Below are 13264 nucleotides of genomic sequence, written 5' to 3'. Positions count from 1 at the left end.
CCCATGGTGACAGCCTACATCTGGGCCAATCAGGAGGGGCTCAAGGGAAATGGGAGACAGATGGCACTGGGGACTCCGGGGAAAGCAAATACAAATTTAATACCACCTAGAGGAAGAGGAGTACAGAATAAGGGTTTCTAAAAACAGCTAAAAAACTTAAAGAGATATGGCAACCAAATGCAATGCTTCATAGGTTCCTGGACTAATAACAAAAAGCAAGGACGTTATTGGGACCACTGGGGAAATGTGAATGTGAGTGTGTATTAGATGATGTTTCTTAAATTTCTTAAGTATGGAATTGGGGAAATTCCTGTTGAAGTATTGTTAGGGTATCTGCAACTTTTTTTTTTGAATGTGTGTTTATACACATAAAATCTACGTTTATATGATATGTATTTATGAGATATATATTAATGGAGATAGACAAAACAAATGTAAAATAGTAATAGCTGCTGAATATGGGTGACACTTATATAAATGTTCATTGTGCTATGGTTTTCAATCTTCTGTAAGCTTGAAAGCTTTCCTAATAAAAAGGGAAAACAGCTCAAAAACCAGATGTAAGGAGGCTTCCAAAGCTCATGGGAAATGGAACTAAGAGAAAATACAAGTTTTCCAGGGTCCTTTTGAACAACCCCCTCACTGCTATATATGGTGTAGTAGTGTAGGCTCGCTATGCAACAATTCCTCTCTACTGTGTGTACTCATCTCACAAGAGTGGGAGGTACTCATTCTGGTTGTTAGTTATGTGCTGACCTGATGATGTAAGGAGCTGGGGGCTCTCCTTGGAACACACTTCCATGTATCTGGGGCCACCCTCTGCCCCAACTAAAGGCTGTCTGTGAGTTCAAACAGCAGCAGCTGTGGCAGAGAGGCTAGCATTTGCTGAATGCTCTTTTAGTTTCAGGCACTCTATCTGCACCAGCTCAAATGATTCTAACAAACAGGCAGCTGGGTTCTCTTATCAGCCCATTTTGCAGGTGAGCCTATGAGGTTCTTATTGCTTACCAAGGGTGGAGCCAGAACTTGAAGAATCCATGACCAGTGACTGCCAAACCTTCATTTCCGACCACTATCATGTGGATCTCAGCCTGGAGCTGCATTGCAGTTATCCAGGGAGCATTTTCAAAACCTGCATTTGGATGGACTTGGCTGTTTGGCTTCAGCCTCCATCATCTCTAAATCTTGGGTGAGTTCCATTTGTGACCTGCCTCTTTTCCCATCCACACTTGTGATATCGACCCTGCTCCCTGGAGGCACTGGCCTCAGCCTTTCCTTTCTGCTCATGTCACCATCTGCTTGGGCTGGTCATGTGAGCTTCACAGGGTGCAAGTTGGGGCCAAGGGAGTGGTTGTTAAAACAGCAGCAATTAGGTAAATGTGTCTGTGGACCCCTGTACAGGGTGACTTGGAACTCCTGAGCAGGGCTCTCTGGGTAAGGACAGAGGCAATAGAAGCAGGAGCAGCCTTTAGCTGAATCTGTAATGTGTCATTTCTTATTTTTTTCAATGAATCTCAGTGAAATTATGCTGAGTGAAAAAACTCCCAAAGGTTACATACTGTGTTAACCTATTTGCATAATGTTCTTGATTTGATTAAGATACATAAATACAGAGCACGGTAGTGGGTTCCAGGGCTCAAGGGTGGCTACAAAAGGGCAGCTGAGGGATCCTGGCAGGGGTGGACATGTTTTGTATCTTCCCTGGAGCAGCGTCAGCTTCCTCTTGTGCCCCTGTTAGAGCTTTGGGAGATGTTGCCACAGGGGAAAACTGGGTGAAGAGCACATGGGATCTGTTTCTTATATATATAGATAGATAGATAGATAGATATCTATAGGTTTAGTTAAAAAGAGAAGAGAATATAAAGCAAATATGGGAAAATAAATCAATTCTTGAAGGGTTTAGGGTACATGGAAATTTGTTATATTTCTTATACTACTTTTTTTATTTGACAGGTAGAGTTATAGACAGCGAGCGAGAGTGAGAGACAGAGAGAAAGGTCTTCCTTCCATTGGTTCACTCCCCAAATGGCTGCTACTGCTGTGCCTATCCGAATCCAGGAGCCAGGTGCTTCCTCCTGGTTTCCCACACGTGTGCAGGGTCCAAGCACTTGGGCCATCCTCCACTGCCTTCCCGGGCCACAGCAGAGAGCTGGACTGAAAGAGGAGCAACCAGGACTAGAACCCGGCGCCCATATGGGATGCCGGTGCTGCTGGTGGAGGATTAACCAAGTGAGCCGCGGCGCCGGCCCCCTCTTATGCTACTTTCACTACTTTCTGAATACTTGAAATATCTAGTAAAGATAAAATTCCCTGGAGTTAAGTGCCGAGCCACATATGGGCATGACTTTGCCCAGTGTATTTCCCTGGTTGCGTCAGGCTGTTGTGTCAGAAGCACAAGTGTGAAGAATATTGCAGGACATGGAAGCAATGCACAGCTGTAGTGCTGACCCCAGCTGAGAACCATGTGTCTGACTTCTGACTTAACCTGGGAGAGCCCTACTCACTCTTCAAATGATAGGACCTTCTACTCCTTTGTAGCTTCCACAGTGCTCTACTGAGTCTCCTTGGCATGTCATGGAAATGGGCAAAGTTATACTTATAAACTTGGTGACAACTACTTCTAGACTAAAAGATCTATCGCAAGGAAGGCTGTGTTCCCACTGGAATCTTTCAGGTTTGTGTATTATAAACTATATATATATATATACACACACACACACACACCAGAATTTATTATATAGCTAAAGCACAACTTCACAATACAAAGGGGCTAAATGAAACACATGGAATACTTTAAGTGTAAAAATAGAAAAGAATTTCCAAAAGATCAGTTAGATTGGAATATAATTGCAGTAATCATTAACGTGTTTTCAACCCAGAGTCACTGGGACAGACTTGGCCACAGTAGGTCTTATTCACACGGATTCTGAATGACAATCAGAAGATATTCCTTGTCTGAGGAGAGACATGGACAAAATTAATTCATCCTGAACATTAGATTCAATAATAAACATTTCAGCTAGTCTGCTGTTTTCTTTAAAACATCATAGGGGCCTGGTGGAGACCAATGGTTCCTCTGCCTGGTTGCACATTGAAATCACCTGTGGAGCCTTTAAAAATTACCCATACCCCTCATCCAGCCCCAGGAAGACTGTGTTTCGTTAGGCTGGGGTACAGTCCCAGGCCTGGGTAATTTTCCTTAAAGTTCTTCAGCTCTCCAAGCAGAAACATGTTTTAAATAGGAAGTGAAATGCCAAATTACCTGGTGCTACCATGATTTCGTGTTTCTTTGATCTGATTCTAAGAAAGGTTAGGTCGTTCTGAGGATCAATGTCACGGACTGTGCTCTTGGCTTTCATGGTCAGCTGATGAAGAAGACCTGCATATTGGACTGTGGTGGAGTTGTCCAGGGTCGTTCGGATTGGAATGCCTATCAAGAGATGTAATTCGGGGTTACATTGTTTTTTCGATTATAAAAGTTCTATGGACATTGTAGAAAAATTGGGGTGACTGGTAGTTGTAATAAGGAAGAAAATAACGATGGCTAATCTTACTCACTGGCATCAATATTAGTTTATTTCCTATCTTTTTGTTTCTGCCTAAGGAGACAAACTCTATTGGGTTAAACCCATTATAGTATTTAGGAACTTACTGCTTTTTTCTTCAATTAAATTATATGGTGACCTTATTGACAATCTCATCAGCATTGATTTTCATTGATGCACACTTTACTACTGTATGGACATATCACAATATAACAAATCCCCCATTCTTTGGTCACTTGGTACTTTACATCTGGGACAGCAAATAGTGTGATGAGTACTTTTGTACATAAATTGTTTGGAAGATGTTAATTGATCATTCCAGTCCTAAGTTAACATTTTTATATAAAATGCATCGCTTCAAGTGTCCCATCAACATTGGATCTGTTTTGAAAAAGGCTTCGTCAGGGACATGGTGCTAGTCTTTTTCCTGGAGACAATAACATAAAGCAATACTACTGCACATGCAAGAGTTTATACGAAAATATAATAACAAAGATACTGTAGTTTTGCTGTGCACTCCCTCGTTTGCATTTTTTCCTGATTTAAACATTATTAAATTTGGCTACTTGAGTACTCTACTGTTTTATTCTATGCATTTCAAACAGAATCTATTAATTTAACTGGAAAATTCTAGCCAGACAAATATGCAAGTATAATTCAATTCAGTTCAGATCAATCTAGCTCAATTGCAGCCACCCAGTTACAGTGCCTATTATGTAACAGACACAATGGAAGACGTTTTACATTTATTTTATCTAATCAGAGATAACCTTTATATTATTCTGAGTACTCCCAGATACCCAGGAGATTCAAAGGATTTTATTTGCAAATATGCCTTTAATTTAGGTGGACACATTAAGATGGATTTGGGATTGCTGTTAAATTCCTTAGGTACCTGAATTATGACCCACTGATAGGCGAGTATAAGACGGCTCATGGTTTTTCATCAGAGAATGTGGCACTTGAAACTATTAAGTAAAGTGAGCTCTTTCACGAAAGGGTCAGTATTATAAACTTCGGATTTTGTCAAGTTTTCATGAAACTGCTGGAGACTATCAATTTGGACTTAAACAGACTAATGCATTTTTCTCTTAAGATAATGGCTATTTTCAGAATAGGTCTTGAGAAATAATATGAAGAGAATATTCACAGGGGAACCTTTTCAATAAATGAGGTTTTATATAAAATACCTTGTTGATTTTGCATTATTATCTGTTGTCTACTTTTCCCACAGAAGGCAGTCAGCTATCTTTCTCACCTGACAGAAGGTCATGAGGCACAGATTTTTAACAAGCGTGAAACAAGTGTACCAAGCATTCAACCTTGGAAGAGAACTTTTTGATGAATAGTTTTATTTTGCATCCTAAATGATGACTACCTAAGAAGTCTGCATTGCTCAGTGTCAAAACAAGACATACAACCAGAATAAATTATTTAGGATGCAGATGACAAGATTATGAATCAGATGCTCAAGTTTTTTAGTCAGTCTGCTCATGATCCAAGCCAGTAAATACAAGAGCTCTAGCCTTTCTGAAAACTACGTGTGCCCTGTGGAAACAATTGGAGTTCTTCACATCTACCAGAGGCACTTGAAAAAAAAAAATCAGTCAATAAATATCTTTTGAGTCCTTGCTTGGTATAATGTCAGGTAATGAAAAATAATTTTTTTTTTATTTTTTGGCAGGCAGAGTAGACAGTGAGAGACAGAGAAAAAGGTCTTCCTTTGCCGTTGGTTCACCCTCAGTGGCCGCTGTGGCTGGCATACCGTGCTGATCCAAAGCCAGGAGCCAGGTGCTTCTCCTGGTCTCCCATGCGGGTGCAGGGCCCAAGGACCTGGGCCATCCTCCACTGTCCTCCCGGGCCACAGCAGAGAGCTGGACTGGAAGAGGAGCAACTGGGACAGAATCTGGCGCCTCGACTGGGACTAGAACCTGGGGTACTGGTGCCACAGGCAGAGGATAAGCCTATTGAGCCGCGGCGCCAGCCATGAAAAATAATTGTATTAAAAAGTCATTTTAAGGCTGGCGCCGCGGCTCAATAGGCTAATCCTCCGCCTTGTGTCGCCAGCACACCGGGTTCTAGTCCCGGTCGCCTCTCTTCCAGGCCAGCTCTCTGCTGTGGCCAGGGAGTGCAGTAGAGGATGGCCCAAGTCCTTGGGCCCTGCACCCCATGGGAGACCAGGATAAGCACCTGGCTCCTGCCATCGGATCAGCGCAGTGCGCAGGCCGCAGCGCACCAGCCATGGCAGCCATTGGAGGGTGAACCAACGGCAAAGGAAGACCTTTTTCTCTTTCTCTCTCACTGTCCATTCTGCCTGTCAAAAAAAAAAAAAAAAGTCATTTTAGGGGCCTGCCTGTGGTACAGTGGGTTAACACTCTGGCCTGAAGTCTGAAGTGCCAGCATCCCATATGAGCGCTGGTTCGAGACCCGGCTACTCTACTTCCAATCCAGCTCTCTGCTATGGCCTGGAAAAGCAATAGAAGATGGCCCAAGGACTGCACCCACATGGGAGACCTGGAAGAAGCTCCTGGCTTTGCATCGACGCAGCTCCGGCAGTTACGGCCAATTGGGAGTGAACCATCAGATGGAAACCTCTCTCTCTCTCTCTGCCTCTCCTCTCTCTGTGAACTCTGACTTTCAAATAAATAAGTAAATACTTCAAAAAATGTCATTTTAGCCCATGATGTAAAGGTCACCTCTCTCCGTCCAACAAGCAACCATTGCTCCCAGTTTCTTAGGTATGTTTCCAGAGAGGGTCTGGGCCTGTTTAAGAATCTACATGTTTTGGTCTGTATTCTTGAATTATATAATTTTCTCTTCTATGCCTTCATTTATTTTCATTTAATATACTTGGGAAACTATTCAAATCAGTACACACAATGCTAAATCACTCATATTACTGGCTGAATAATAGTCTGTTGAAAGGATGTTTTGTAATATACTGAAATAGTCCCCTGGTCTGACAGACACTGAGGCTGCTCCTAACCTTTGACTTCTGTAACCAAGGTCATGGATTATGTCCCTGTGCTTTCACATTTGTATACATGCATAGAATAAATTCCTAAAACAGATCCAGAATAAAATGTATATGAATTTAAAAATGTTATATTGTCAGATTTATGGCACTACTTTAAAATATGACTTTATGATCCCGGTAAGCTGGTACTCATTATTTCAGTGTGTCATCTTCAATTGTTCACTTGTTCTTTGGCTAATAGATCAAATTTCAAAATAAAAGGAACTGGGTGAATGGCTGATAAGAGCTAGTGAAATTCAAATGATGGATTGTTAAAAATGCCAAGAATATTTACAATTAAGAGACTATGGGGGGGGGCCGGCGCTGCGGCTCACTAGGCTAATCCTCCGCCTAGCGGCGCCGGCACACCGGGTTCTAGTCCCGGTCGGGGCGCCGGATTCTGTCCCGGTTGCCCCTCTTCCAGGCCAGCCCTCTGCTGTGGCCAGGGAGTGCAGTGGAGGATGGCCCAGGTGCTTGGGCCCTGCACCCCATGGGAGACCAGGAAAAGCACCTGGCTCCTGGCTCCTGCCATCGGATCAGCGCGGTGCGCCGGCCGCAGCGCGCCAGCCGCGGCGGCCATTGGAGGGTGAACCAACGGCAAAGGAAGACCTTTCTCTCTGTCTCTCTCTCTCACTGTCCACTCTGCCTGTCAAAAAATAAAATAAAAAAAATAATAAAAAAAGAGACTATGGGGGGCTGGCGCTGTGGCGCAATAGGTTAATCCCCTGCCTGCAGTATGGGCATCCCATATGGGTGGGCAGTGGTTCTAGTCCCAGCTGTTCATCTTCGGATCCAGCTCCCTGCTAATGGCCTGGGAAAGCAGTAGAGGATGGCCCAAGTGCTTGGGCCCCTGCACACACATGGAAGATCTGGAATAAGCTCCTGGATCCTGGCTTCAGATTGGCCTTGCTCTGGCTCTTGGGGCCATTTGGTGAGTGAACAAGCAGAAGGAGACCTTTCTCTCTATCTCTCCTTCTCACTGTCTGTAATTCTACCTCTCAAATAAATAATAAATAGACTATGGAAATCAGGCTTATACACAGAAAAATGTATGGCAGATATGACTGCTTGGAATATATTTTTTATACATATATATATATATGTCTCTAACTCAGTGATCATTGTGACACTGTTGGAAACAATGCAAACTAGGGAAACCAATGTCAACAAAGAATCTATTCCAATCAAAAGCTATACTATTTAGCACTGACAAATTGATGAATCTACTTTCTTGTCATGCGTAAATCTTTTTCAATAACAGTGAAACTAAAATGGAATATGATGAGACCTAAATGAAGGAGCACAGAAGGTCGACCTAATTGTAAATATAATCTAAAAATATGTTAACATCATTTGCTCAGAATTAGTAGACCAAAACCCTTAGTAGAGAGCAGGAACACACCGACACCGTCTTGGTTAAGTATTTTTGGTATCAGATTTCAGGGGCTTTCTGCAAGCTGTACTGCAGTAAATGGCCCCTTCTTCTGACAGGTGACCGAGGTCGAGTGTTTCATTTACATTCTGGTCACAGAGTTTATACCACATGCTGGTAACAAACATCCTTGTCATGTATTCCGATTAATAATAATTTGGCCATAGAAATAAGTCCCTCATTTATATTTTTGGGAGAAAGGTTAATATGACTTTCAGGTAAAAACTCTTGAGTTTTCAGAAACCTTGAAAAGTGCCCTGAATCCATATACAACCTTATTCTGGTAGAGGTTAATTAAAAGTTAATGGTTATTAAAAATAACACTTGTCGCCTGTGGATAAGAGAAGTGTTAATTGAGAAACCTCAGGAAAATAAAGTAAAACTCACTTTTAATCCCACCACTCAAGAGGTAATCACCATCATGTATCCATGTATTTTAAGTGCATGTGTGCATCTGGCTATGTAAATGATTAAAAAATGCTGACTACTGCTTAGCTCTTTACTTTTTTCATCTACTATTGTGAGTAGTTCCCCAGGACACTAAATATTCCATGTTTTAGAGTCATCTTCATCAGTAAGCATTGTAACATTAAAAATCTCCCTATTACTGGGAGACTAATTTTCTTATTTGTGTTTATTATTTATAGGATGCATCAGTGAGTATCCTTGTACTTAAATCTCTTCTTCATCTCCCCCAAGGAGTGGAATCAGAGGTTTAAAGGTATGGGTATTTCATCCAGACCTTTAGTGTGCATCATCAGGTTTACACGTTTTAAACTAAATCTTCCAAAGAAGCACATTACGTGAGTTGTCCTGGGTGCCATGGGCGGACGTTCCTGTACTGTGCTGAACAATGTCCCTCTAAAATTCAAGTCTAACCTAAACCTCAGAGTGTGATCTTATTTGGAAACAGAGTCTTTGTAGGTGTAATTAGTTCAAATAACATCATCCTGGATTAGGGCCCACCCTAGGGTCCTCGTAAGCAAATAGACACAGGCCAGCTCTCTGCTGTGGCCCGGGAGGCAGTGGAGGATGGCCCAAGTGCTTGGGCCCTGCACCCGCATGGGAGACCAGGAGGAAGTGCTGGGCTCCTGGCTTTGGATTGGCACAGCACGCCAGCCGTAATAGCCATTTTGGGGGTGAACCAATGAAAGGAAGACCTTTCTCTCTCTCTCTCTCTAACTCTGCCTGTCAAAAAAAAAAAAAAAAAAAAAAAGAAAGAAAGAAAGAGAAAACAGACACAGGGAGAATACCGTGTGGGCATGGAGTCAGGGACTGGAGTGATGCGTCTTTAAATCAAGAAACTCCAGCTCTGACAACCACCAGGAGCAAGGAAGAGGCAAGGCAGGACCTTTGTGCAGCATCTTCAAACACAGCATGACCTTGCTGATGTCTTGACTGCAAGTTCTGGTTTACAGATGCACAGAGAGTAAATTTCTGTTATTTTCCAGCATGTGGTACTTTGTTACCTCAAGAAAAGGTAGCTAACACAGCATGTCTATGAAATCCGGAAGATATCCCAATCTTATGGAGTATGGGAGAGTTTGAGCAAATACATAGAAATAAAATCAGTTCAACCAGGTCCATCCACTAGCATCTAGCATCAGACTGATTCCTGGTATGTTTAGCATAGATCTTGACTTAACTTGTAATGCTGATCTGAAATCCTACCTCTCTTTGGTCACTCAGACTGGCTGAACTAATAACAAACAGACACACACATATATATGAGGGTGCTTCCAACATTCATGGAAAAGAGAAATTGATAATTGCAGTGCAAAATTGTTTTGAAATATCTGCAGAGTTTTTTCATAAGATGAATTTTCCATGAACTTTTTTTATTTTTTTATTTTATTTATTTATTTATTTATTTTTTTGACAGGCAGAGTGGACAGTGAGAGAGAGAGACAGAGAGAAAGGTCTTCCTTTGCCGTTGGTTCACCCTCCAATGGCCTCTGCGGCCGGCGCGCTGCGGCCGGCGCACTGCGCTGATCCGATGGCAGGAGCCAGGAGCCAGGTGCTTTTCCTGGTCTCCCATGGGGTGCAGGGCCCAAGCACTTGGGCCATCCTCCACTGCACTCCCTGGCCACAGCAGAGAGCTGGCCTGGAAGAGGGGCAACCGGGACAGAATCCGGCGCCCCGACTGGGACTAGAACCTGGTGTGCCGGTGCCGCTAGGCAGAGGATTAGCCTAGTGAGCCGCGGCGGCGGCCTTTTCCATGAACTTTTTGAAGACCTAGTATCTGTGTGTGCAGGGGCACTGAGTTTTTGTATTATAAAATCAAAATTTTTATCTGTATATATCAATTAAAACTTCCCACATTTTGAGAGACATTTAATAGAATTCTATTAAGTGTTCAGCTATTGTGCTGAGCACTTGACAATTGTTATCTGATTTAATTCTCACAAGCACCAGTAAAGTAGATTATTTTCCTTTCTTAATGATAGAGAACTGAAGGTTCCAAGGTTGGTAGTTACACAAATATTTATTGATGGACTTTTGCCCAGCTACTGAGTTGGTAATATGTCAATGTGATGACTGCTCCATGAATTTTATGAAGTAGCTATTCTTATTTCAACAAATGCTCTGGAATTTCTGGCACCTCTTGCCTTGACAAATACCTGAATTAGCAATGAAACCAGCAGGAACCTTTAAGAGGTCACCACTGTAGCTGAGCATGGAGCACTGTGCCAGAGAAACGGCTATGTGCATTCTTAATAAGGGTCGTGCAGTAAGTGTATGTTTCTGGTAATTACAGATTTCACAGTGGGAAATGTGTTGGCCCTTCTAGAAGGACATCCACAGAAACTATGCTGTGAATGATATTAAAATTAGGTCTCCAAGATTTTTATTAAATGCAGTAAAGGAACAATTTCATTTAAAATGAAGACCAAAACTCTATACCCTTTATAATGTTAAAACCAAACTGACACAATGACAGGGTCCTTACTCAGTGCTGGAAGAGAATTACCAAAGCTCTAGAAAGTCCACGGTGTAGTCTTTTTTAGGAAGACACAGATATTTTTTAGCCATGTCTTGTTCATATTTACATCGTTAGCTATCAGCAGAGCATTTAGATATGATAGATATTTGATATGCAAATGCAATTTTATTTTGTTTCTTAAGATGTTTGTGTTGAGGTCCCTGGTTGGCTCCTGTATGTCTACGAGGCAGCCTAGGATATATTTACCTTCTGCATTCACAACCATCGTTCCAATAACCCCTTTGTGGCTCTGGATCCTCTTGAGGGTTTCTTCCACCTCTGCCTGCAAGAGATCAGGATGGCAGTAAAGCACAGGGGCCTTCGTGGTTCCCTCACCCTAAGGAGAATGATGTTTGGAAAGATGCCTAGTTCCCCATTGTCTTAACCTAAAGTATTGGGTGCTGTCATCACAGATTTTTGGAAGACAGCTTGAAAATGGTCATATACACTTACACAAGACCATCTTCCCACAACTCTGGCGAATCTCTCGATTTGAATCCTTCCAGGAACAGAGAGCTAACTGCCTCAAGGGCCCTTACTCCATTTTTGTCTCCATTTGGTAGAAAAGACTAAAGTGCACAGAAGTCTGCCATAGATCATTGTCCACATATTTCTTTATAAACATTAAAAAATCCTTTTATTATGGTTCTTCAAATATTTATAGAACCAGAACATGACATCCCTTTGTCTAAAATGGGCCCTTCATGAGAAATCTTATTTTCATTAACGATATCTAATTAAGAGTTCAGATGATTATATTTACAGAAGGATAATCAGTGGAATATGCATATTCCAGGATTCTCTCAATGACCGCTTGGACCATAGCACAGAATGAATGTTTAACTTGAATAATTATGATGCAACTCTTTTGGTATTTTTAAATTCATCTTTCTGAATGAATTTTATGCATACACCATACAGTACCTGTTTTTCCCCCTCTCTGGAAATGCCAAAATCAGGAATTCAAACTCTAATCTCCAGAGACTCTTGTTGAAGGGTTGTTAGGTTCTTTTCCACCCAACATTGCAAGGTGAATGTTGTGTTTCTTCAAGACAGTTCTCATGTTGCACCCAGTGCAGGCACAAGCACTTACTTCCTCAGTTTCACCACCATGGCAGCTGTATTTCAAATTTCAGGAATCCTGCGAACTACATTCCTGAGTTCGGCTTTTATGAATACCATCTATATTATTTACCTAGCGTGTACCTGGAATCATCTCCCTGACAACAGTTTGCCCAAGTACATTTTAAGAGAAAACCGTACCACAAATGGAAACTTGGCGTTTTTTTTTTTTTTTAAAAAGCAAAACAAAATGAATTAGGAGTATATGGTTAAATTCTACTTCATCGGAAAGCTGTGAGCTTGGGATCTGCTCTTCTTCGTGTGAAATAATGGAAACTGTCGAGTGATGACGGTACTGAAGGCCTAACAGTGCCAGAAATTTCGACCTGTGGAGTTCAAGGGCGCGGGTGGGGGTAGGGGCGGGGGGAGAGGGGTGACTTTCTCAAGTGTGATTCTGCCGGCCAAGCGGCGGTTCTGGGCCGCCTGCGGACGTCGGCACCCTGCGGTGCCGCCCGGGAGCCCTGCAGCTGGGGCAGGGGAGACGCGCTCCGCTGTCAGCCACCCCGGACACCTCAGCCCCCGGCCCGGCTGCCGCTTCCCGGCCTTCCCCACAGCGCCGCCCCGTCGCGGATCCGCTCCTCCAGCTCTCCGAGCCTCCTGGCGCGCCTTTACCACCACTACTGCGGGCTGCCCCGCTCCCCGCTCCCGCTCGGCCGGCCCCACTTTCCCTTTCCCCTCACCGCCTCAGCTTCTCTTCCCGCCATTTCACCCCACCCCTTCGCAAACTTGGCCGGCTCCCGGCGTTTCTCACCCCCCTCAGCCTCTCTCATCCCCTCAGCTTCCGTCCTCCCCTTCTCGACGTCAGCGCTCCCGAGTACCAGTTTCCGAAATCAGCCCCCCACCAAACCCTGAGGGATCTTCTTTGCCCTCTTCAGGGTCTCCTCCTCGCCCCTCCCGGAAGCTCCTGGAGCCGCCGACCCTGCTGGACCGCCCCGGGCTGGGTGGGCTCCGGGCTCCAGGCAGCAAGGGCTCCTGCCAGTCGGAGCGGCGGGGCGCGGACGGAGCCCCACATTTACCATCGCGCGGGCGGCGAGACTCCCCGGACTCCGGCACTGCAGCCGCCTCGGTGTCAACAACGCTTCCTGGCGTTGCTAGGAGACAAGGGAGGCGGTGACCTCCGGAAGCCTCGGGGCCGCGCCTGCGCGTGGGGAGATGGGGCAGCAGCC

General features: G+C 43.8%; 1 protein-coding gene and 1 long non-coding RNA gene across 3 annotated transcripts; one reads left to right on the top strand and one right to left on the bottom strand.

Annotated features, from left to right (window-relative positions):
* The first annotated feature begins 308 nt into the window (after nucleotides 1-308).
* LOC149121031 (uncharacterized) lies at nucleotides 309-8484 on the top strand. Its single transcript, XR_016225509.1, has 2 exons — nucleotides 309-1189; nucleotides 5997-8484. It is a non-coding gene; the product is annotated as an uncharacterized LOC149121031 (long non-coding RNA).
* DYNLRB2 (dynein light chain roadblock-type 2) lies at nucleotides 2716-13248 on the bottom strand. Of its 2 annotated transcripts, none has more exons than XM_008257646.5 (4): nucleotides 13115-13248; nucleotides 11184-11259; nucleotides 3263-3430; nucleotides 2716-2955 (listed from the first exon to the last, which is right to left on the bottom strand). In XM_008257646.5, exons 1-4 carry the CDS (start codon nucleotides 13115-13117, stop codon nucleotides 2912-2914), a joined length of 291 nt encoding a protein of 96 aa, XP_008255868.1. In that variant the 5' UTR covers nucleotides 13118-13248; the 3' UTR covers nucleotides 2716-2911. The 2 variants fall into 2 exon arrangements, with proteins under 2 accessions (XP_008255868.1, XP_089176708.1); XM_089320582.1 differs by lacking the exon at nucleotides 13115-13248 and adding an exon at nucleotides 11901-12794.
* Nucleotides 13249-13264: the final 16 nt, after the last annotated feature.

This window comes from Oryctolagus cuniculus, chromosome 18 (assembly GCF_051225735.1).
Source record: "Oryctolagus cuniculus isolate XC-2025 breed Fujian yellow rabbit chromosome 18, ASM5122573v1, whole genome shotgun sequence".
Classification (NCBI taxonomy): Eukaryota; Metazoa; Chordata; class Mammalia; order Lagomorpha; family Leporidae; genus Oryctolagus; species Oryctolagus cuniculus.
Note: the sequence above shows the minus strand (reverse complement) of the source record. Positions and strands in the feature narration are given on the sequence as shown.